The following is a 25588-nucleotide window of genomic DNA, read 5'->3' as shown; positions in this document are numbered from 1 at the left end:
GTGGTCAGAGAGCGGGAGAGGGGAGTTTGCAAAATCATCCACTGCACAAAGCCGAGAGAAGACCAAGTCGAGGGAGTTTCCGTCTTCATGCGTTGGAGAATTAGTAAGCTGCGAAAGGCCAAATGAGGAGGTTAGAGATAAAAGGTGAGTAGCAGATGGTGAGAGGGGAAGAGCAATGGGGATGTTGAAATCTCCCATGATGAGGGTAGGGATGTCACAGGAGAGAAAATGTGGAAGCCAAGTGGCAAAATGATCCAGGAACTGATGGGAGGGGCCGGGAGGACGATACACCACCGCCACTCGCATGGAGAAGGGGGTGTAGAGTCTGACGGCATGGACCTCAAAAGAAGGGAAGACAAGTGAGGGTAGTGGAGGGATAACCTGAAAGGTACATTTTGGTGATAGGAGCAGACCAACGCCTCCACCAGCTCTATTGTCTGATCTTGGGGTATGAGAGAAGTGAAGCCCCCCGTATGAAAGAGCAGCAGCAGCGGTAGTGTCAAACTGCTGAATCCAGGTTTCAGTAAGAGCCAGGAGGTTAAGAGAATTAGAAAGGAAGAAGTCATGGATGAAGGAGAGTTTGTTACACACTGAGCGAGAATTCCAAAGTGCACAATTAAGAGACACAGATGGCATGTAGGGAATATTAATAATATTAGAGGGGTTTCTGAGTGTAGCAGTTGGGGGATTTGACTCTCTATAACATGGGGGACCAGGGTTGGGAGCAATGTCTCCTGCGACTAGGAGAAGGAGGATAAAAAGAGTGAGCAGATGGTTAAGTGATTTGTGAGAGCGTCTCTGATGTTGAATGGTGGGACTGACTGGATCTGTGCAATTTAACAATGTGAAAAGAGCGTGAGTGCTATACATAGGAGAGGAAAGAAGCGAGGGGCCAATGTGGATTGAATGTAGAGAGTTAATGCCAGGGCGATGGATGTGTGTGAATGCAGCGGCCAGGATATAAATTACACAAATGCATATGGTATATATTTGTTGTACTCCAAATGTACAGGGAGTAGATGTATATAAATGTCTTACCTGTCTCCTGCCCTGTCTTACTGCCATGTTATAACTGCCAGTACTTTGATAAACTGTACTTCGATAAAGTGTGCATAAATGCTATCCCCAAGCTATGTCTGAATATATAGGATAAGACTTAGAACTTTTTTTTTTTTTTTTTTTTTGGCCTCTCTCTCTTCTCGTTAATCAATCACACTAAATTGAGACACCAGGACCCAATAAAATGTTGTGGTCAAATAAACACATGTCCAGCACTACATGGATCATAAAGCACTTTGAAAAGTTTCTTGACCTCACAACATAAGGGGACAAGCAGAGTAAGTTGAAAAAACTATATACCATATATAAGCTTGCAGAGTTGAAAACACAGAGATAGCATTCAGGATTAACTGCTTGCTGACATTGAATGGAGACACAGGAGTGGATTCAGAGCAGAGATTGGAAAAGCTGGTTACCATATATCAGGATGCATCAGGATTGCTACACATCACAACGCACCGTACCAAATCACTAGTGGGCTGTATCATACCCTGCTGGGGGGCTATATACCATGCTGGGCTGTATTATACCATGCTGGGGGGGCTATATACCATGCTGGGCTGTATTATACCATGCTGGGGGGCTATATACCATGCTGGGCTGTATTGTACCATGCTGGGGGGATATATACCATGGTGGGCTGTATTATACCTTGCTGGGGGGCTATATGCCATGCTGGGCTGTATTGTACCATGCTGGGGGGGGCTATATACCATGCTGGGCTATATTATACCATGCTGGGGGCTATATACCATGCTGGGCTGTATTGTACCATGCTGGGGGGATATATACCATGCTGGGCTGTATTATACCATGCTGGGGGGGCTATATACCATGCTGGGCTGTATTGTACCATGCTGGGGGGGCTATATACCATGGTGGGCTGTATTATACCATTCTTGGGGGCTATATACCATGCTGGGGGGTCTATATACCATGCTGGGTTGTATTATACCATTCTGGGGGGGCCATATACCATGCTGGGCTGTATTATACCATGGTGGGCTGTATACCATGTGTTGCTGGGCTGTACACTATGCGGCTGTGTTATATACCATGGGGGTACATTTTACATTATATTCTATAAGGGTAGGCTGTGTTATTTAATATGGGGGGGCTACATTATATTCTATGGGGAGGTGGGCTGTATTATATTCTATTTGGGGCTACATTATATTCTATAGGGGGCTGTATTATATTTGTTATATTCTATGGGGGCTGCATTATATTCTATGGAGGGGCTATATTTTACTATATAAGGGGCTGTATTATATCCTATGAGGGGGTTGCCATATATTCTATGGAGGGGCTGCATTATACTATATGGGGGGGGACTGCATTATATTCTATGGGGGGTTACATTGTATTCTATACAGATATTATATCCAGCCCTGCATAGACTCAATATTAGATAACTAATAACAAATAACTTTGTTGTCCTATGAAGGGGTGGGGGGGTATTTCTTGCACAGGGGCCGACTACAGTCTGTGTCCGCCCCTGCACTAGTGTGAACGCAGTCCCACTCATGCAGCCCCTAACCAGGAGCCCCCATACATGCTCCCAATACATTTTATTATCATTACCACAGAATAGCACAGGGCACAAGCCCTTCTAGTGAGGCAGGAAAGATCACTGTATGACAGAGCAGCATGCGGGCATAGTCTATATTACGTCTGCAGACTGGTCCCATTCAGCATCTCCCTCGCTTCCGAGCATGCTCAGTGCCGCAAAACGGATTCCTGCACACAGAAGCACATGGATCCGTGTTGTCCTGGATCCGTGCTCCATAGAACTCCATTTTAATTCCAGACGTGTAGCTGAGGATCCGTGCGTCTCCCTGTGCCTCGTGGTTTTCAGATGACACAAAACTGCAACAAGTTGCGTTTTTGTGCATCTGATAAAATATGCAGACATGCGGATCTGTGGGAAAACGGTGACAACTCGATGCACACGCAAGTCCCATCTGTCACCACTGAAAGTCAATGGAGACGAAAACGAATCCGTGTGCAGCCATTTTCACACGGATTGCAAAATATGCAAGTGTGAACCCAGCTGAACCCTATATAATGATTGGGGCTGGACCGAGATCTCTCCACAGGTTTTACCTAAAATCATTATTATTATATTACTTCCCCTACCCTTGGGGCTCATACTCACTAGCGAGAGACTCGGACGATTCCTGTGCGAGTCTCACGCATGAAAACCTGGCACTGCCGCCGGCACTGGGACCGGAGGGGGCGGCTGCATAGAAGTACATGTAGCCACACTCTCCGGTCCCAGTGCTGGTGGCAGTGCCGGGTTTTGATGCGTGAGACTTGCACGAGAATCACGTGCATCCCTCACAAGTGAGTGTAAGCCGTTAGCAGCAACAACTGCCGTCGTCTATCCTCCTCCCTGTAGTGTTGTCCTGAATCCTCCTGGCCCTGCGTTCAATGGGATCGTTACATAGCGGCACTAACGCTGTAACGGATGAGGTAACGCACCCATTGGCCGCAATGCTACTAACGTATCCAAAATCGGCATTATGCGTTACTTCATGACGCACCCACAAATGCTGCAGACCGCGTTCCAGGGTGCGTCATGAAGTAACGCATCATGCTGATTTTGGATGCGTTAGTATCATTGCGGCCAATGGGGGCGTTACCTCATCCGTTACAGCGTTAGTGCCGCTATGTAACGATCCCGTTGAACGCAGGGCCATAAACGCAATGTGAACCTGGCCTAACACTATGAGAAGATATAACAATGTGCTGAGCCTCTCCTCCTACACAGACCATATACTGTATGTATACGCCAGGGATGAGGGGCCAGGAAAGTGTATCTTTATTTGGGACTAAGGGTGCGTGCACACGCTGCGGATTCTGCTGCGCTTTTGGCCGCTGTGGGTCTGCAGCAGTTTTTGCTGCGGTGTACAGTACCATTATTCCCTATGGGAATACAAAACCGCAGTGCAGACGGTGTGGATTTTTCCGCGGTTTTGAAACCGCAGAAAGAATTGACATGTCAATTCTTTCTGCGGATTCCGCTGCGGTTTGCCATCTCCTCTATTGAGGAGATGAAAAACCGCAGAGCAATCCGCAGGTAAAACCGCATGTCTTTTGAACTGCAGATTTACCTGCGGATTTTACAAAATCCGCTCTGCCAAATCCGCACCTAAAGGTAACGCACAGGTCATTGCAGATGATGATGATGACAAACAATGTGCTGCGTCCCTCCTCTTACACATAGTCACACACCATATATGCCATGGAGGAACTGGCAGGATATTAGTGATGGGTAGCTCCCGAAGGAGTCGGCTCTAAGAGCCGGCTCTTTATAGTGAATCATATGAGCCGGCTCCTGGCAGGGAGCCAATTGAAATTTAAACGGCTCTTTGCCAGTTCACGTTCCACAGTCAGTCCCCTCTTGCCCCGCCCCTCCCGGCAGTAGTCACTCTGATCTTATCCAGGAGACTGAGAAAGAATGCATGCTCCTCCTGCTGCCGCACATAGCACTGACTCACAGCTCCGCCCCCCTCCAATCTGTGACAAGCATTCCTTGCCCTCTTGTGATTGTTTTTAAGTTAACACACACGCTGTGTTCCTGGCAGCCTGCCCTACCCTGGATGGATGTGTCGTGGACGGATACAGAGTGTAACAAACAGTAGTGCATGCAGATTGAGGTGCGTGTAATCAAATCAAATCCTCCCAATTTTGCAACCATATTGGTGACGGTGAGGAACTTGGGTATTAATTTCCTCACAGACTATTTTTAAAATACCCACAAATAAATAAAGAGCGAGGTTGATAGCCTGCAGAGAGAAGAGGAGTGCACGTACAGTGGATAACAAGATGAGTGACAGCCGCAAACGAAGTAGGATTTGGTCGCATTTTGATTACATCGACAACACAAAAACAGAATGTAAAATTTGTAAGATAAAATTGTCATACCGAGCAGGGTCTACCACCAACCTTCACAGACATATTAGAAATGTACATCCAACAGTGCAGATTGAGGAACATGAAATCACCACTGCAACTACTGGAACTGCTGCTGCAGTGTCTGCAACCACCTCTGAGGCATCACCTAGACCACGACCTGCAACAATCCAGAGATCTATACTCCAATTTATGCCAGATAAAGTCATGACCCCAGCAAGATAGAGTGCAGTTGATAGAGTTGGCTAAGATGGTTGCAAAAGATTGCACTTTTAAAAATGGTTTTCTGCTGCTGTTTTGAGCATTTGTTATATTTTTGCACATTTTATATTTGTTAATGTTTTCACAACAGAATACTCAAAATGTTATTTTGGAAATTATCAGGTTTAAAGGGGTAGGCTCAATTCTTACCTTTCCCGGCTCCAGCGCTGCATTTTCTCTTATGCCCCTGCCTCAGGGGGCGGGGCCGGAGATGTGACAGGCAGTTCTGTGCGCACGCATGACATGCGCACAGAACTCCGTGATTGGCCTCCGGGGACCGATCGCACAGCTCCGTGCTGTCACCGCCCAACCCACAACGGCACAAATTACTTATCTAAATCCGCCTGGATGCAGATGCGACATGTGACACTGCAGTTTTGCTGCAGACTGTTTGCAGCAGACAGCCCACAGCGAACTTGCGAAGTGTGAAGGTAGCTTTAAAATGTGGCACTGATAATTAGGATCTTGTTGCTATTTTGCATGTTCATTTTGTGTTTGTTAAAGTTTTTACAGCAAATAATATAAAATCTGGTTATTCTGGAAACTATTCTGTTTTATGTCATAAATTGGCACATGTGTAGATTTTTACTAAAAGGTATACAATCATGGGTTAACACATACCAGAATTTGGCTTCAAATTTAAAGCCAAAGGTAATAGGAAATGAAGAGCGGTTTTCGGAGCCAAAAGAGCCGGCTCTTTTTGGTGTGCCGATCCAAAAGAGCCGGCTCACCAAAAAAAAATCGCATTTTACCCATCACTACAGGATATATTTGGGACTGAAGGGTTAACTCACGTGCATTTATTCACATCTCCTCCTCTCCTGACTGCTCCTCCCCCCAGATGAGTCACAGTCTGGATTCACTGCTTCCAGGCGTCAGAAAAAAAAAAAACGGCTCATTCACCCTGCAGAGCCGGCTCATTTCGCTCACAGCAGGGAGCCGGCTCTTTGTATCGGATCGTTCACGAACGACACCACTAGCACTATATAATAGGCCGCTGTAGCCGCCCCCTTTCTTTTCCTCAGAGCGGCACGGTGAGTTTGCATGTGTTGTTGGATGGCGGAACCGTATGACGCGTCCGCCCGCAGCGCTTCTACCACTTCTCTGCCCGTATTTTTCCATCGCTTTTGCCTTCTGAATGGGTCCAGGTGTTTGGGTTTTCTGGTTATCGCAGCCGGCCGCGTGCTTTGTTAGGGCGCCATCTTTGGAGCATGGCGTTCTGCTCCGTGTACGATGTATTACCAAACCTCCCTGGCCCAGTTAAACACGAAGCTGAAGTTGGTTTCTTATTCGTTCAGTTTCTTATTCGGGCTGAAGTTGGTTTCTTCTGGTTTTTCAAAATAAATAAAACATTCTAAGTATACAATAATATGCAATCATGTGTCCTTTAGTGAATACACTTAAAAATAGATACAAAAAAAAGGCTGGCACAAAAATGGGCATCAAAGTGGGCACTGAGGTATGTTATTGAAGGGGTTAAATGGCTTTGTGCCACTGATCTGACACCTGATTTACAAACCTTGTGATGCCCCACATCAAGTTCATGTCTCTCCAGCCTGGCACAAATGGGTTCTGGGCATCAAAGTGGTCAAATCGCCCATTTTCACAGATTTGAATAAGTAACAGCTATTTTGAAGGGGTTAAATGCCTTTGTGCCACTGATCTAACACCTGATTTACATACCTACTGATGCCCCACATGAAATCCATGTCTCTCCAGCCTGGCACAAATGGGTTATCGGCATCAGAACTGGCATCAAAGTGGGCAAATCGCCCATTTTCACAGATTTGAATAAGTAACAGCTATTTTGAAGGGGTTAAATGCCTTTGTGCCACTGATCTAACACCTGATTTACATACCTACTGATGCCCCACATGAAATCCATGTCACTCCAGCCTGGCACAAATGGGTTCTGGGCATCAGAACTGGCATCAAAGTGGTCAAATCGCCCATTTTCACATAGTCAAATCTGTGAAAATGGGCGATTTGCCCACTTTGATGCCAGTTCTGATGCCCAGAACCCATTTGTGCCAGGCTGGAGTGACATGGATTTCATGTGGGGCATCAGTAGGTATGTAAATCAGGTGTTAGATCAGTGGCACAAAGGCATTTAACCCCTTCAAAATAGCTGTTACTTATGCAAATCTGTGAAAATGGGCGATTTGCCCACTTTGATGCCAGTTCTGATGCCGATAACCCATTTGTGCCAGGCTGGAGAGACATGGATTTCATGTGGAGCATCAGTAGGTATGTAAATCAGGTGTTAGATGAGTGGCACAAAGGCATTTAACCCCTTCAAAATAGCTGTTACTTATTCAAATCTGTGAAAATGGGCGATTTGACCACTTTGATGCCAGTTCTGATGCCCAGAACCCATTTGTGCCAGGCTGGAGTGACATGGATTTCATGTGGGGCATCAGTAGGTATGTAAATCGGGTGTTAGATCAGTGGCACAAAGGCATTTAACCCCTTCAAAATAGCTGTTACTTATTGAAATCTGTGAAAATGGGTGATTTGGCCACTTTGATGCCAGTTCTGATGTCGATAACCCATTTGTGCCAGGCTGGAGAGACATGAACTTGATGTGGGGCATCACAAGGTTTGTAAATCAGGTGTTAGATCAGTGGCACAAAGCCATTTAACCCCTTCAATACCATACCTCAGTGCCCACTTTGATGCCCATTTTTGTGCCAGCCTTCTATTTTTTTTTATCTGTTTTTAAGTGTATTCACTAAAGGACACATGATTGCATATTATTATATACTTAGAATGTTTTATTTTTATTGAAAAACCTGAAAAAAGCAGAAAGTAAAAATTAGCCGAATAAGAAACTGCCGAATAAGAAACCAACTTCAGCCCGAAACTGAACGAATAAGAAACCAACTTCCGCTTCGTCATGTAAACCACCATTGCAATTGCATTTCTAAAAATAGTGCTTTTCACTGGTCTGTTGTATAAGGCCCCTAAAAAAGTGTGAAATGCACCATGTAAGCTCCATCTGGTAGCATGCTGGTGGTCGTAGTTTCCTATGACCTCTGCAGGCACAATGCTTGCTGGGAGTTGTAGTTTCACAATTGCTAACCCGTTAGCTGTTAGTCTCGTAATTGCAGTGATTGTCGTTTCTCATCTATAAGGAATAGAAAGGGTGGAATGGTCACAAAATAAAGCACTTGGCCTGCAGTGCTTGTCAGTCTGGGGTCCATACACATCAGGAAATAGACTTGTCTAGGTGACCCTAATATCTAATGTGTCTACTTTTAAAGTAATACAATAAATGGCCAATTTCCAGTTTCTATTGAACAGCCGGACCCCAGATATCCATGTGTGTGTGTGCGGTAACTAAAATGTCTGACCATGAACCTTCTTTTTGACAGGTAACTAGCCCAGGATGCCCGTTGCCAGGAGCTGGGTTTGTCGGAAGACCTATGTCACCCCGCGACGTCCATTCGAGAAGTCGCGGTTGGACCAGGAGTTAAAACTTATTGGTAAGTAGTTGTTAAAGGGTTTTCTGGGATTAAAGAAAGACATGTGTGTGCTTAACGCTCATCAGACTGGGTGCACGTTTAGTTTTTGCAGTTTGCCTGCTTCCCACAGCTACTGCGGCTTAACGGGAATCTCGCCACGTTTGACTGATCTGAACTATTAATATGGACACTTGTTCTCTTGCAAACACATTTTGGCAGTTCTGTGCCCTACTGTATTGCAGCCCAGAGAAGGGATGTCAGACATATAGAGAACACACATATATGTACACAAAATAAAGTTATGAACAAGATTAACCCACTTCACAAGATGGCATTTGTTTCCCCTGTCAAGTGATTTGGGGGCACCGATAAGGTTGTCATTACCGCCAGGATTCGTCAGAAGAGCCGTGTGCCTGTCCATTGCGATCTCCTGTGAATCATGATTTTTGATATATATGCCCCCTTTTGCCCCATTCACATTTGGTATTGCTGCTTTCAGAAATTTCTGATCTATCAAAATATAAAGTAACTTCATCTGGTAAACGGCATAACAAGAAAAAAATTTAAATACCAGATTTACGGTTTTCTGGCCTCTACAACTTTGCAATAAGAGGCGATCAAAACGTCAAGTCTGCCCCAAAATGATATCAATAAAAATATCAGCTCAGAGCACAAATATGAAGTACTCACCCAGCCTCCAGATGCTGGAAAATGAAAATGCTGCCATTCTCAAAATATTGTGACAAAAACGAAAACTTTCTTAATAATAATTTTATTTCTATAGCGCCAACATACTCCGCATCACTTTACATTATAGAGGGGACTTTTACAGACGATAGACATTACAGCATAGCAATAAATACATAGATCAAAACAGATAACAATAGGAATGAGGGCCCTGCTCACAAGCTTACAATCTATAAGGAAAAGGGGAGATACAAGAGGTGGATGGTAACAATTGCTTTTATTTTTTCATACAAATTTTAGAATGTTTTTTTTCACCACTTAAATACAAAATAAACTATCCATGTTTGGCATCAGCGCGCTTGTACTGACCTGGGGAATCATATTGCTTTAGGCCATTAGTTGTACACTTAGTCCCTGTACCAGGAGCCAGATCAGTATTCCACAGCTGGATGCGAGATCTGCAACCTGTTTCCTACATAGAGCGTCCCCAGATTTGCATTTTGGTTAGCTGGCCTTGTGTGACACACTTTACACTAGGATGAAAAAATTAGAGTACCCGATGATGCTGGTATCTAGGAGGCAGTTGCCTGGCCCTCATCAAGTGGCCACACAATACTGACCTGGGACCTGCAAATGTATTCACTGATCTCTACATTCTAAAATTAAGTTTTTACTTTGAGAACTTTGTTAAATGTCGTTCACTTTCTTCCCTAGGTGAATATGGTCTCCGTAACAAGCGCGAGGTGTGGAGAGTAAAATTCACACTTGCCAAGATCCGTAAAGCTGCCAGAGAGCTGCTGACTCTGGACGAGAAGGATCCCAAACGACTGTTTGAGGGTAAGCACAAGATTTTAATGTATGGGAAGACTTTATCAGACAGCGATCTTCTGCCTCTGTGATCTCACTAGTGTCCATTTTGACCCTACAGCCATTGTATAAAGTTGAGGGTGCAACAACTTGTCTTCAATCACAAGGTCTGGAGCAGCTGAATGCGCTGAACATCCATTATCTATTCATAAATATTCTTTCCCGCTTTAGGTAATGCCCTGCTTAGACGTCTGGTACGAATTGGTGTGTTGGATGAGGGGAAGATGAAGCTCGATTACATTCTGGGCTTGAAAATTGAAGACTTTTTGGAAAGGCGTCTTCAGACCCAAGTGTTCAAGTTGGGTTTGGCCAAATCCATCCATCATGCCCGTGTGCTGATCCGTCAGAGGCACATCCGGTAAGTCACTGTGCCTTAATGTCTGCAGGATTCATTTCTGAATGTTATACTTTATTTTGCAAGACTGCTTTTCTTGCTAGTGACATTTTCACGCTTTTGGTATGTTAAGCTGACTGCTCCTTCATCCTTATGCATGGTCCCAGATTTGCAATGACTGCAGTTAATTGCCAGTACTTGTTATGTAACCTCTGCCTGTTATGTGAAGTATGCCTTTTGGTCTTGCCTAGCACATGGAACAGTCCTTGAAATGGAGCCTTGACTCGGCAAGGTCACTTTGGCTTCGGCCATACACCTTGTGATCTGCTAGCACTCGATGGTGTCCGAATAGTTCCTATACTTTGGGCATGAAGAAATAATTTCGGCAAGGTCACTTTGGCTCTGGCCATACACCTTGTGAAGGGTCTTTTTCTGTAAATCCTTATAGTACAGGTAATCCTACAAACTGGTATGAAGCAAGAAGCTTCACTGTCAATTTTACAACTGACATGTAGTGATGAGCGAGTATACTCGTTACTTGAGATTTCCTCCATGCATGCGGTGTTTGTAGTTTGCTCCATAAACTAAAACCATAAGTAGATTTCATAGGTATTGTACAGGTAAACCCTAGTCTTGACTTTCCTGCAGGATACATCTCCATAGTCACTAGTGATGAGCAAACGTGCTGGGATAAGATGTTGTTGGAGCATGCTCCGGTGCTAACCGAGTGTCTTCGGCGTGCTCAAATATGTTTGCGTTGTTGCGGCTGCATGTCTCGCAGCTGTTCAACAGCAGCTACAAATGCAGGGATTGCCTTAGTCAATCCCTGCATGTCTCGCGGCTATCGAGCAGCTGTGGGGACTCGTAACATTTTTTTACCATGCTGAAGACACTGTTGGCACACGAGCATGCTCAGATAACGCCTTATCCCAGCACGTTTACTCATTACTTGAAATCGCTTAATGAACCACATTCTTGCACTGCTACTTACAACTATGTCTTGGTGAAGCCTTAATTCACTGGCTCAATTACTGCACAGCAAATGACGGGTTACGGTGCTTAGATAACGATGGATGCGCAATAAGGTTGGTTACATGAATGTTTTATCTTGCAGAGTCCGCAAGCAAGTAGTCAACATCCCATCATTCATCGTGCGCTTGGACTCCCAAAAGCACATCGACTTCTCCCTGCGCTCACCATACGGTGGCGGACGTCCCGGCCGTGTTAAGAGAAAGAATGCCAAGAAGGCACAAGGTGGTGCTGGAGGTGGTGATGACGAAGAGGAAGATTAAACCGTAAAACAGACTTCCGAATATCTAGGAAGTTGTAATAAGTTGTAAAATAAACGCTGTTGAACAGAACGGCTTGTCAGTTGTTTTCCATCAAAACGTCACTACTTGGTGTTTGCCACTTCACTCCATATCACTGCAGATCTCAATTGGTCATTTACATGCTGGTAGTAATGCAGGATGCTGGCATGGGAAATGTATATTGGGTGCCTGGTTAGGCACCATTAATGTTTGGATCAATTGGGATAATTTTTCACTTCTAATAACTTAAGTCCCCTTTTGGGGGACCTGATTGCTTGTTAAGTATAAAGAAAATGCCACAACCATACTTCATAGGAGGTCAAACCGGGTAGTAAATCGGGCCTTTAGTGTGCCCCAGGTGCCGTTGTAAACACTCATCTTAACAATGATTGTGAGGTGAAATGATGGGAGTCCGTGCGTAGGCACTAACCGCTTTTTTTTTTTTTTTTTTTTTTTTTTTAAAGGCAATCAAATTCAAAGAAGCTTTATTGACAGGACTAAAAACACATTAGTTTTGCCAAAGCAAGTGTACAAAAGGGACTAGGGATAGGGACTGTAGGGATGTTGGGAAGGGGCTGTAGGAAAGGTGGGTGGGGGCAGATCCAGGATGGGGGCTATAGAAGTCCATGGCATAGGGAAGGTGGGTGGGGGCAGATCCAGGATGGGGATTACATACATCTGAACCGATATAAAAAAGGTATTTATGCATGAAAGGTGTGGGGTCAGGGGGAAGCAAAAGTACTAAGAGAATCCTTATGTGACACACAATTGAATGATATATGATATCTCAAAAAAGGGGTGACATATTGCCTTTAAGTATGTGACAGTCACTATAACTAGCTGTAATTGTGGCAGTTACTGGCTAGATACTGGCTATGGGACATGGCATCTGCCAGGTCAGGTTTGATCTGGGGTCAGCACTGAAAAGACCTGTAGATTTCATACTTGGGTGCTGTACACAGTTGTGTTGTGAAAATTCCACCATTTTGACAAGTATATGACTCACATTTTCTGCTCCTCAGAACTCCCTGGTAGTAGTCTTCCTTTAACCCCTTCCCAACATTTGACGTACTATACTGTCCATGTACCCTGGGCCTTAAAGGGAAGGTGCTGCAATTTTTTTTTGTATTAAAAATTATATAAACAATTATTTTTAATACAAATTTAAATTTTTTAACTTTTAATATTTTTTATTTTTGCTGCCACTGGGCGCTGCCATTTTGCTTTGCAGGAGTGTAAGACACTTAAACTCTGCTAATATGGCTGCCCTGGACATTACCTCATAAAGGGACAGTGGTCAACCACCTTTGGGGGTAAAGGGGTTAAGGTGGATCTGTTGCCAGGTTTTTTTCCCAACCCATCTGAGGAGCAATTTGCAAAAAGTTTTTCAACTTGTGGCCAGACAATTTTAGTTCCTGACTGATTCTTTTCTAGTTTAGCATTTTGCTTGTCCTTGTGGCATGTAGGACATGCGTCATCCATTCAGGTTGTCTGGCTCCGCCATATGTGTTGTCATGACGTCTATCTTTAGTCTCAAGAACACAGAGCAGATTCCAAAACACAAGGAAAGCCATATAGTATCTTAGAAGGGATTTGACGCAGCAGGACTGATATCTGCTCCTTTATGTGAGGAGCACTGTAGAGCCCTAAAAAAAAAAAAAAAAAAAAAATGCTCAGTATAGTTGTGGGACTTATGCAGATGCATTGACATTCACCAGAGAAACTCCTTTGCAGATTATAGCAGGTTTACAATGAGCATGTCATCAGACTGGAGATCTCGTGTTGTGTAGTATGTTGCCTGCAACGTCATCCAGCATGACCCGTTTGGTGGTGGACGGTGGGCTGTAGATTGATGGTCCTGGGAGACATCTTGGAGGATGCAGAAAATCCACATAATAGCTAATCGTAATCCCAATGCTGTTTGGTATCAGCATGAAATAAGTAGTTGGACCTTACACTTGTGCAGTAGGTACTGGGTTCCTCCTGGTGCAGGGCAATGCCTGGCCTCATGACCAAAACGTGTAGGCATTTCCATTAATGCAATTGCCTGGCCCTCATGTTCTCGGGCCTGAATCCACTTGAGCCTCAGATATTATGTATCTGTGCATCTGATGCCACCAAGTATCGCCACAGTCTGCAGGATTTCATCTGCCCTGATCCAGATCTGGGCGGAAATGCCCACGACACTCCATCTGGCGTCTCATTAGGAGCATGCCCAGAAGTTGTCGGGAGTCCATACAGGCATGTGGAGGCCATACACACCAATGAGACACATTGTGTTCCTGAAGAATGGTCAAGTTGCTTCTTTTAATCCCTTAGCGTCTTTGGAAACCTGAAGCAGGTAAAGATGCTCATAAGACTGAACATATAAAAATGAAGATGTTTGTTGGTTTAGCTAGTGCTTTTTCAGGCGGTTTTTGAAGCTGACACCGTCTGAAAAAGATGTGTACACGTATTGATTGGCAATGTTTTATTACACCTTGGTAATTTGGATACAGATGGTCTTGCAAGACTAATAAATTGTTAGCAATAGTTGTCTTTACTCTTAAATCTGGTCCCAACTACATGCTCTTCTTACTACCTGTAAAACCGTATCCAAAATGTGAATCTCTGAACCAGATATGGTGTGACCCCAGCCGAATTTGTATGGTTTCAGATTTTTTTTGAAGTAAAAAAAAAAAAAAAAATGAAAAAAAATCCAAGAAATTCATGGTATGATTCGGGGAGCAGGAAACCAACCACATGGCAACGTGTTTTGAACGTGGATTCACATGTGGTGAAATTTTATGCCTTGGACATCTGCTCCGAATTCTGCAAGGTTTGGTTGTGCCTCAGAATTGATCCTGGATCATCTTAATATGGCACGGCGCACCAGTTTATTTCTTTTCATTAAAACACATTTTTGTGTAGAAGGGACTCTAAAACGTGCAGTTTCTAGAAGTGAATACAACAACCTTTACTTAATCCAACCTCTTAGTTTCGGCTTCATATGTTCACTTGAAGAGGCAGCACTGTAAAAATTCTCTTTTTCGGTCTTTTTGCATGTGACCCATAGGTATCGCTGCTGCAATTTCATGGAAGCTTTGTCTGAGGTCCGGATGGCGGAGTATTAGTACAGCTTCATATGTGACAGGTGCATATTACTATCTGTTATAAGAACCCATCTGAGTAGACAGTAGAACTAGCGGGTTATACAAGTGAAAACTGTCAAAATAAACTTTTCAGTGTTTTAAGAGGGACCTGTCAAAAGGGTCCCGTTTATGCTCTTGTTTTATTTCCGCTGCTCCCGATTGTTCCATTTTTTTTTTAATGCGCTTTACTGTTCAAGATGTATACCGTATTTTTTGGAGTTTAAACCGCTCCGGATTATAAGACGCCCCACAAATTTTGAGGAGAAAAATAGGAAACTTTTTTCTTTAAAAAAATGGTGCTTCTTATAATCCATGCGTCTTATTGTTTACTGGGGGGGTGGGGGCTGCAGTGATGTGGGGGTCCCAGGGTCGCTGCTGGAGGAGGCAGGAGTGAGGTGATGCTTCAGGCCGCAGGCTGGGATGAGAGGGTGTTGTCTGGTGCTGCGGGTGCCCGATGCTGCTGCCCAGTGCTGCTGCGGGTGTCTCCGGTGCTCCATGGTTTTCTGTGCAGTGGACTCCAGGAAAATGGCCGCCGGGGGCAGCACATGTGCAGATGGAGATCTCGGAGATGAGTTCTCAGCGGCAACCAAAAAAAGTAATTCTTGCATTTTGATTCTTTTTCTCTTGTTACGCCGTTTACTGATCGGATTAATTATTTTATACTGTATATTGATTGGCCGTTTCTGAATGCAGTGATGTATGTCTCTAATGACCTTATCAGAGGTGTATGGGCATTAGTACTGCTGTCCCACATGGGCTTAACCTTTTTACCATTGTGTATTTATCTGCTCATCTTTTGGTTATATGCAGTCTATAGGAGTATGTGCTCATTAATTACAGTACATCAGGGAGTGCATGGATGCCAGCCTTCATAGTTCTATATGTGCTTAACATATGCATGGTGCTGTGAATAGCTCTTTTCAAAGAAGACAGGTATATTTTCCTCATGTGTAATGTCCTTTTTCACTCATGTGCATTAGATACTGTTTCCTATGAGACACCTTAAGTGCTTATTCACACATTGTCTGTGGGGTTTGTTGATGTGGGAGGTTCATCACATCATTATTTCATGATATGACCTACCACTTTTCCATGTGTTTTTAAATGTTTTTATGGAGTCTGTCATTCCATGCCTGTGTTGGATGTATCTAATAAACTTCGTGTTTTACCCATACATGTGGTGTTCCCAATCAATAGGCAAGTCGCTTCGCTCTCCTGTTCCATGTCATACATTTCTTGACTAGCCTTTGGTGAACCCCTTTTCTAGCGGTGCCCTCCATTTTTTGTCTTTATACGCCATAGGTTGTAAAAGGGTTAACCTGTGAGCCACGCTCCATTGAGAAATATGTACACTAAAAGGTCCATAGCTCTGGAACTGTATGGCGGATAAAAAAATCCAAACTGGAATATAATTAGGGGTACATTGGGAATAAAACAAGAGAAACTTTAGAATTCCCATAGGTGTTCAGTTGATCAGGAAACTTACTTTTGCCACTGAAACACTTTCATCCTGTTCTTCAGAAATGCAACAGACGTGTATTTTGGCTCATTGTCGTTTTGGAGAATTGTATGTCTACCAATGACGTGGAATGATTGTGGGATTTTCTCTTTCAGTATAGAGCAGTACATCTGTCAATTCATGATTCCATCAATGAGATATTGCTCCCCAACACCAGCAGCACTCATGCAGCCCCACAGAAGGACACTGCCAGCACCATGTTTCACTGTAGGCACGATGCATTTTTTCTAAATTAATTTTCCTAAATAAATGGTACATACAGTGCAATATGGTGGTGGCAGTGTCCTTATGTGTGGCTTAATGACTTCTGTTGGTGTAAGGGAGCTACATTTCATTGATGGTATCATGAATTCACAGATGTACTGCTCTGTACTGAAAGAGAAGATGCTAACATCATTTAATGTCCTTGGTAGATGTGACCTTTTCCCTTCAACCATGACAGCACACCTGAGAGGGATCCATCCACCAAGGACAGGAAACCTACTGAAATAAAAGGGTGACACCTCTCCCCCATATCAGTTGGTTTCCTGTTCTTGTTGGGAACCTTGTGCTGGAATCGGCGGTTTAGATAGACTTTTTTCTTCCCCCTATGTCTGGAAGAGCAGGCTATTTGCCTTTGGGCCGGCCTTCAGGGCACTGTCCACAGGTCCAGTGGGGACTCTGATGTATGTCCGGGTGGCATAGATGGAGGGAGATGCGTTGCATGTCTCTGTCAACTGAGTTGCTCTCGGCGTCCATTGTGCAGCATGCTGGGTCAACTGGGATGCGCTTCCAGGATGAGCACGTTCTGCTGCTGTTATGGGGGCAAGACAAGCTGAGAATCATAGAATGGTAGAGTTGGAAGGGACCTCCTCGGTCATCTGATCCAACCCCCTGCTCAAAGCAGGATTCACTTAATCATCCCAGACAGATGTCTGTCCAGCCTCTGTTTGAAGGCTTCCATTGGAGGAGAACTCATCACCTCTCGTGGCAGCCTGTTCCACTCATGGATCACCCTGTCAAAAAGTTATTCTAATATCAATTCTATGTCTCCTCCCATTCAGTTTCATTCCATTGCTTCTAGTCTTTCCTTGTGCAAATGAGAATAAAGATGATCCTTCTACAATGTGACACAGCCCTTGAGATATTTGTAGACAGCTATTAAGTCTCCTCTCAGTCTTTTTTGCAAGCTAAACATTCCTAAATCTTGTAACCGTTCCTTATAGGACATGGTTTGCAGACTATTCACCATTCTGGTCGCTCTTCACTGAACTTGCTCCAGTTTTTTTATGTCTTTTTTAAAATGTGGTGCCCAAAACTGGACACAGTATTCCAGATGAGGTCTGACCAAAGAGGAGTAGAGGGCAATAATGACTTCACGTGATCTAGATTGTATGCTTCTGTTAATACATCCCAGAATTGTATTTGCCTTTTTTGCTGCTGCATCACACTGTTGACTCATATTCAGTCTATGAACTATCAGTATACCCAAGTCTTTTTCACATGTGCTGTTGCTTAGCCCTATTCATCCCATTCTGTATAAGCTTTATTGCCCAGATGTAGTACTTTGCATTTTCCCTGTTAACCCCTTCACCCCCAAGGGTGCTTTGCACGTTCATGACCGGGCCAATTTTTACAATTCTGACCACTGTACCTTTATGAGGTCATAACTCTGGAACGCTTCCATGGATCCCGGTGATTCTGACATTGTTTTCTCGTGACATATTGTACTTCATGTTAGTGGTAAAATTTCATTCAAATAACTTGCGTTTATTTGGCAAAAATTTTGAAAATTTCGCAATTTTCCAACTTTGAATTTTTATGCCCTTAAATCACAGAGATACGGCACACAAAAAATTTGATAACTAACATTTCCCACATGTTTACTTTACATCAGCACAATTTTGGAACCAAAATTTTTTTTTTGTTAGGAAGTTATAAGGGTTAAAAGTTGACCAGCGATTTCTCATTTTTACAGCACCATTTTATTTTTAGGACCACATCACATTTGAAGCCACTTTGAGGGGTCTATATGATAGATAATACCCAAAAGTGACACCATTCTAAAAACTGCACCCCTTAAGGTGCTCAAAACCACATTCAAGAAGTTTATTAACCCTTTAGGTGCGTCACAGGAATTTTTTTGAATATTTAAAAAAAAATGAACATCTAACTTTTTTTCACAAAAAAAAATACTTCAGGTTCAATTTTTTTTTATTTTACCAAGGGTAACAGGAGAAATTGCAAAAGTTATTGTGCATTTTGTCCAGAGTACGCTGATACCTGATTTGTGGGGGGGAACGACTGTTTCGGCGCATGGCAGAGCTCAGAATGGAAGGAGCGCCGTTTGACTTTTTCAATGCAAAATTGGCTGGAATTCAGATCAGACGCCATGTCACGTTTGGAGAGTCCCTGATGTACCTAAACAGTGGAAACCCCCTACAAGTGACCCCATTTTGGAAACTAGACCCCCCAAGGAACTTATCTAGATATGTGGTGAGAACTTTGAACCCACAAGGGCTTTACAGAAGTTTATAACATACAGCCGTACAATTAAAAAATCATATTTTTTCCACAAAAATGATCTTTTCACCCTCAATTCTTATTTTTCCAAGGGTAACAGCACCCTAAAAGTTATTGTGCAATTTGTCCTGAGTACGCTGATACCCCACATGTGGGGGTAAACCACTATTTGGGAGCATGGCAGAGCTCGGAAGGGAAGCAGCGCCATTTGACGTTTTTGGCTGGAATTGAGATCGGACACCATGTCGCGATTGGAAAACCCCTGATGTACCTAAACAGTGGAAACCCCCCACAAATGACACCATTTTGTAAACTAGACCCCCTAAGGAACTTATCTAGATGTGTGGTGAGCACTTTGAACCCCCCAGTGCTTCACAGAAGTTTATAACGCCCGGGCGTGAAAATAAAAAATTCGTATTTTTTCAACAAACATGATCTTTTAGTCACCATTTTTTTATTTTCCCAAGGGTAACAGGAGAAATTGGACCCCAAAAGTTGTTGTCCAATTTGTCCTGAGTATGCTGATACCCCATATGTGGGAGAAAACTACTGTATGGACACGTCGGGGCTCGGAAGGGAAGTAGTGACGTTTTGGAATGCAGACATTGATGGAATGGTCTGCGGGTGTCATGTTGCCTTTGGAGAGCCCCTAATGTACCTAAACAGTGGAAACCCCCCACAAATGACCCCATTTTGAAAACTAGACCTCCTAAGGAACTTATCTAGATGTGAGGTGAGCACTTTGAACCCCCAAGGGCTTCACAGAAGTTTATAATGCCAGGGCATGAAAATAAAAAAATCGTATTTTTTCCACAAACATGATCAATTAGTCCCCAATTTTTTTATTTTCCCAAGGGTAACAGGAGAAATTGAACCCCAAAAGTTGTCCAATTTGTCCTGAGTACGCTGACGCCCCACATGTGGGAGAAAACTACTGTATGGACACGTCGGGGCTCGGAAGGGAAGCAGTGACGTTTTGGAATGCAGACTCTGATGGAATGGTCTGCGGGTGTCATGTGCGTTTGGAGAGCCCCTGATGTACCTAAACTATTGAAACTCCCTACAAGTGACCCCATTTTGGACACTAGACCCCCCACGGAACTTATCTAGATGTGTGGTGAGCACCCCAATTTTTTATTTTCCTAAGGGTAACAGGAGAAATTGGACCCCAAAAATTGTTTTGCAATTTGTCCTGAGTAGGCTGATACCCTACATGTGGGGGTAAAACACTGTTTGGGTGCATGGCAGAGCTTGGAAGGGAAGGAGCACCATTTGACTTTTTCAACTCAGAATTGGCTGGAATTGAGATCAGACGCAATATTGCATTTGGAGAGCCCCAATTCTAACTCCAACCCGAACCCCAACACACCCCTAACCCTAATCTCAGCCCTAACCCTAGCCCTAACCCTAACCCTAGCCCTAGCCCTAATGGAAAAATGGAAATAAATACATTTTTTTAATTTTATTATTTTTCCCTAACTAAGGGGGTGATAACGGGGGGTTTGATTTACTATTTATGGCGGTTTTTATATTTGGCAGCTGTCGCACGCTAAAAGACGCTTTTATTGTAAAAATAGTTTTTGCATCACCACATATTGAGAGCTATAATTTTTCCGCATTTTGACCCACCGAGTCTTGTGAGGTCTTATTTTTTGTGGGACGAGTTGACGTTTTTATTGGTACCATTTTCAGGCACGTGACACTTTTTGATCGCTTTTTATTCCGATTTTTGGGACGCAGAATGAACAAAAACCAGCGTTTCATGAATTTCTTTTGGGGGAGTGCGTTTACACCGTTCCGCGTGTGGTAAAATTGATAAAGCGGTTTTATTCTTCGGGTCAGTACGGTTACAGCGATACCTCATTTAGGTCGTTTTTTTATGTTTTGTCGGTTTTATGCAATAAAAACTATTTTATATAAAAAATAATTATTTTTGCATCGCTTTATTCTGCGAGCTATAACTTTTTTATTTTTTCGCTGATGATGCTGTGTGGTGGCTCGTTTTTTGCAGGACAAGATGACGTTTTCAGCGGTACCATGGATATTTATATGCGTCTTTTTGATCGAGCGTTATTACACTTTTTGTTTGGCGGTATGATAATAAATCATTATTTTTTGCTTTGTTTTTTATTTTTATTTTTTAAGGGGTTTGCTAAAGGGGTTAACTAATGGGACAGTTTTATAGGGCGGGTCGTTACGGACGCGGCGATACCTAATATGTGTACTTTTATTGTTTTGTTTTTTTTTTATTTCCAAAAAATGGATTTATTTGGGGGAATATTTTTTTTTTTTTTCTAATTTATTTGGCGATTTTTTTTTTTAAACACTTTTTTTTTTTTTTTTTAACTTTATTAAATAGTCCCAGGTGGGACATCACTGTCCTGTGACAGATCGCTGATCTGTCACATCACAGATCACTGTGACAGATCAGCAATCTGTCACAGGCATTGAAGATTTCCTCTTGCCTGCGCTTTGCAGGCACTGAGGAAGCCAGCTTCCTGCAGGCCCCCGGAGGTCCCCGCCGCCATATTGGATCCGGGGACCTGCAGGAAAGGAGCCCCCCGCAGCAGCGCTGCACATTGCGCTGCCGTGGGGGGCTCAGGGAAGCACGGAGGGAGCCCCCTCCCTGCCGATGCTTCCCTTTAACCCCCGGTACACCGCGATCGTGTTTGATCGCGGTGTGCAAGGAGTTAACGTGTCGGGGGCGGTCCGTGACCGCCCCTGACACATTGTGCCGGGTGTCAGCTGATCGCGGTAGACGTACTATCCCGTCCATGTGCATAGGGGCCCGGGTCCCATGGACAGGATAGTACGTCTGATGTCAGAAAGGGGTTAAAAACCATTCTGTTAGTTGCTGCCAACTGCTCCAGTTTTTTTTATATCTTTTTGAATCCTCTCTCTCTAGTATTAGCTATCACTCCTAGCTTTGTGTCAGGAGCAAATTTCATCAGTTTACCCTCAATTCCTTCATCTAAATCATTGATAAAGATGTTGAACAATACAGGGCCCAGGACAGAGCCCTGTAGTACCCCACTTGAGACATTCTTCCAACTGGATGTGCAGCCATTTACGACCACTCTTTGGGTCCGATCACTAAGCCAGTTATGAATCCACTTAACAGTTGCCTTGTCCATTCCATACTTAGTCATTTTTTCAATAAGGATTGTGTGAGATACTTTGTCAAATGCTTTGCTGAAGTCAAGATGTACTATATCTACAGCATTTTCCTGATCCACCCAGTCAGTGATTCTGACATGACTTATTAGTTACAAAGCCATGTTGACTCTGTTTAATCACTTCATTCTTATCCAGGCACTTACATACATGTTTAATAATTTGTTCAAAGATCTTTCCTGGTATAGAAGTCAGACTCGTTGGCCTATAGTTCCCTGGGTCCGCCTTCTTCCCCTTTTTTGAAGATAGGAGCAACATTTGCTCTTCTTCAGTCTTCCGGGACTTCTCCTGTTCTCCAAGAATTTTCAAAGATTATGGAGAGTGGTTCCAAAATTTCTTCTGCTATCTCCTTCAGTACTCTGGGGTGTAATTAATCTGGACCTGGAGACTTGAATTCATTTATGTTAGTGATTCTTTACTATCTACTATCTTTCTGTTTAGAGATATCCTGGATTCTTCCATTCCCTTAATAGGACAGTGAAGATCAGCTGATGTTACCTTTCGTTTCAGATGCAAAATAGGAATTTAAAAGTTCGGCCTTCTCAACATCCTTTCTTAACATTTCATCTTTTTCATCCTGTAAAAATCCTATCGCATCTTTTACTCTACTTTTACTTTTGACATATCCCCAAAATCCTTTATTGCTTTTGACATCTCTTGCAAGCCTTAATTCATTGTCAACTTTAGATAATCTGATTTGTGCTCTGCAGTTTCTGCAGACAACATTATATTCCTCTTTAGATAAGCCTCTCTCTTTCCATTTGATAAACATTTCTTTCTTCCTTTTTAGCATGCTTTTAAGTTCTGTGTTCATGCATCCTGGTTTCCTTAAATGCTTCCTATTCTTCCCTCTTTTCGCAATTGTTAATGATTGTGCTTTAAGAATCTAATTTTTCAAGATTTCCCATCCTTCCTGGCCATTTTTGTCCTTAAGGATATCCAGCCATTGGATCCTTCCAATTCTCTTTCTGAGTCCGTTAAAATCTGCCTTTCCGAAATCTAACCTTGATGTCTGAGTCTTCACAGGTCTTATTCCTCTAGTTATCCAAAATTCTAAAATAGCATGGTCGCTACATCCTAGGGTCCCAGCCACTCTTACCTCCTCAACCATTTCCTCCCTGTTTATAAGGATTAGATCCGAGGTAGCAGTTCCCCTTGTTTTCTCCCCTACCTTTTGGAGGATAAAGTTGTCAGCAAGAGAGGATAAGAATTTCCTTGACCTGTTAGTTTTGCCTGAGAGAGATTCCCAACAAATGTCTGGATAGTTGAAATCTACCATGACAACTGTCATTTTTTTTGAGGACTTGGCCATTTGATGCATAAAGAGTTGATCCATATCTTCAGCTTGCACAGGCGGCCTGTAGTAAATGCCTACAATGGTGTCCTTTCCATTGTTCTGAAAAATGAGGATGATTGACCTCATGGAGATCAACATCTGACACTGCGGAGACACCATCACGTGTTTCTCAACGCAGTGATTCTAGAGCACTGCCCCCATCCCTTATGGGAAATATGTAAAACATGCAAAACAGAAGCCGCGGAGACACCATCACATGTTTCTCAACGCAAGCAGTGACTAGCCAGGTCTTTCACCGGGAAGGAACAACCACGGGAAGGGCAGTCTCCAATGAAGGAAACCACCTATGCCAAAACATGGTATCCATCCACAGACAGCTGTTTCGGGGTATTTGCCCCTCATCAGTGTGGAGTAGGAAACTGGCTAGTAGGAGCAATGCCTAGTGGAAGACTATGAAAAATGAGGATGATTGACCATAAGGGATGGGGGCAGTGCTCTAGAATCACTGCGTTGAGAAACACGTGTTGGTGTCTCCGCAGTGTCAGATGTTGATCTCCATGAGGTCAATCATCCTCATTTTTCATAGTCTTCCACTAGGCATTGCGCCTACTAGCCAGTTTCCTACTCCACACTGATGAGGGGCAAATACCCCGAAACAGCTGTCTGTGGATGGATACCATGTTTTGGCATAGGTGGTTTCCTTCATTGGAGACTGCCCTTCCCGTGGTTGTTCCTTCCCGGTGAAAGACCTGGCTAGTCATTGCTTGCGTTGAGAAACATGTGATGGTGTCTCCGCGGCTTCTGTTTTGCATGCTTTCCATTGTTCTGTCTTTGTATCCTTACCCAAACAGTTTCCGCAAAACTCCCAGTCTCTGAAACTTCAATCTCTGTGCAGATATACACGTTTCTAACATACAATGCGACACCTCCTCCTCGTTTATCAAGTCTGTTTCTTGCAAATAAGTTGTATTCTTCTAGCCTTGTATTCCAATCATGTGTATCATCCCACCAAATTTCAGTGATTCCAATGACATCATATTTCTTTTCCTGCGTTAGTATTTCCAATTCTCCTTGTTTGTGGCCCATGCTTTGTGCATTCGTTTAGAAATATTTTAGTTTATGATTGGTTTCTCTTTCTCCAATATTTTTATTATTTAGATTCTTTTGTCTTTGTTCTTCCTTTCCACTTCTAATAGCAGAGTTCTCAATATCATTTATCAGATGTATGGCTTTTTCTGACCTTTTGCTTGTTCTACTTTAAAGCTCTCCTGATGAGTGTAGCAAGGCGACTTCCAAATACATGTTTTCCAGTCTTCGTAAGGTGCACCCCATCTCTTGCAAGTAATCCATCGTATAGGTAATTCACTCCGTGATCCAGAAATCCAAATCCTTGCTGACGGCACCATAGATGTAGCCAGTTGTTCACCTGCAGAATCTTATTCCTCCGCCTTGTTCCATGGCCATCCACTGGAAGAATGGAAGAGAAGACCGCCTGCGCTCCCAGTTCCTTCACTTTCTTACCCAAGTTTTCAGTCACTGCAGATGGTTTCCAGGTCGTTTCTTGCGGTGTCATTTGTGCCCACATGTATTAGCAGGAATGGGTGGTCGTCTGTAGGTCTGAAGAGTCCAGATATCCTGCCAGACACATCTTTAATTTTTGCACCTGCAAGACAGCACATTTATTCGGTCGTCCATGACAGCACCACCTGAGAGAGGGGATCCGCCCTTTAGGAACAGGAAACCTACAGATACAAAAGGGTGGCACCTCTCCCACGCATCAGTTGGTTTCCTGTTCCTAGAGGACAGGACTCTCTACAGATCGTCCGTCATGGAGTCGTCGTTGAGTACCCAGGCCGGCTGACCGACTCAGGTAGCGAGGGGGTCTCCTACCTCGGTCAGTGCGGGGTCCCTGGAGGCGCCACGGTGGGGCCGGGTAGTTCACCACGGCAGTGGACGGAGCAGGTGGAGCAGGGGTCCGGTGGATGCCGTCTCCAAAAACGCCAGCACCTGGTATGTATGCCCCGGTCCTGCTACGCTTCCCCAGGCCCAGTCCTCCCGGTCAGTG

The 25588-nt window shown here is 43.7% G+C and overlaps 1 protein-coding gene and 1 long non-coding RNA gene across 2 annotated transcripts in view; both read left to right on the top strand.

Moving 5' to 3' along the window:
• Window positions 1-8591: 8591 nt before the first annotated feature.
• LOC141085570 (small ribosomal subunit protein uS4) lies at window positions 8592-11951 on the top strand. Its single transcript, XM_073571030.1, has 4 exons — window positions 8592-8723; window positions 10104-10226; window positions 10428-10614; window positions 11705-11951. Exons 1-4 carry the CDS (start codon window positions 8627-8629, stop codon window positions 11880-11882), a joined length of 585 nt encoding a protein of 194 aa, XP_073427131.1. The 5' UTR covers window positions 8592-8626; the 3' UTR covers window positions 11883-11951.
• Window positions 11952-13636: 1685 nt separating this feature from the next.
• Window positions 13637-25588, top strand: part of LOC141084955 (uncharacterized) — an 84644-nt gene continuing 72692 nt past the window's right edge. The window contains exon 1 of the long non-coding RNA XR_012231184.1: window positions 13637-15626. This is a non-coding gene — a long non-coding RNA (uncharacterized lncRNA). The remainder of the gene's footprint in view (window positions 15627-25588) is intronic.

Source organism: Dendrobates tinctorius, unplaced genomic scaffold, assembly GCF_039654945.1.
Source record: "Dendrobates tinctorius isolate UK_male_01 unplaced genomic scaffold, ASM3965494v1 ptg000028l, whole genome shotgun sequence".
In the NCBI taxonomy this organism is placed as follows: Eukaryota; Metazoa; Chordata; class Amphibia; order Anura; family Dendrobatidae; genus Dendrobates; species Dendrobates tinctorius.
The sequence above is the reverse complement of the archived record's forward strand: the minus strand, read 5'-3'. Positions and strand labels throughout refer to the sequence as shown.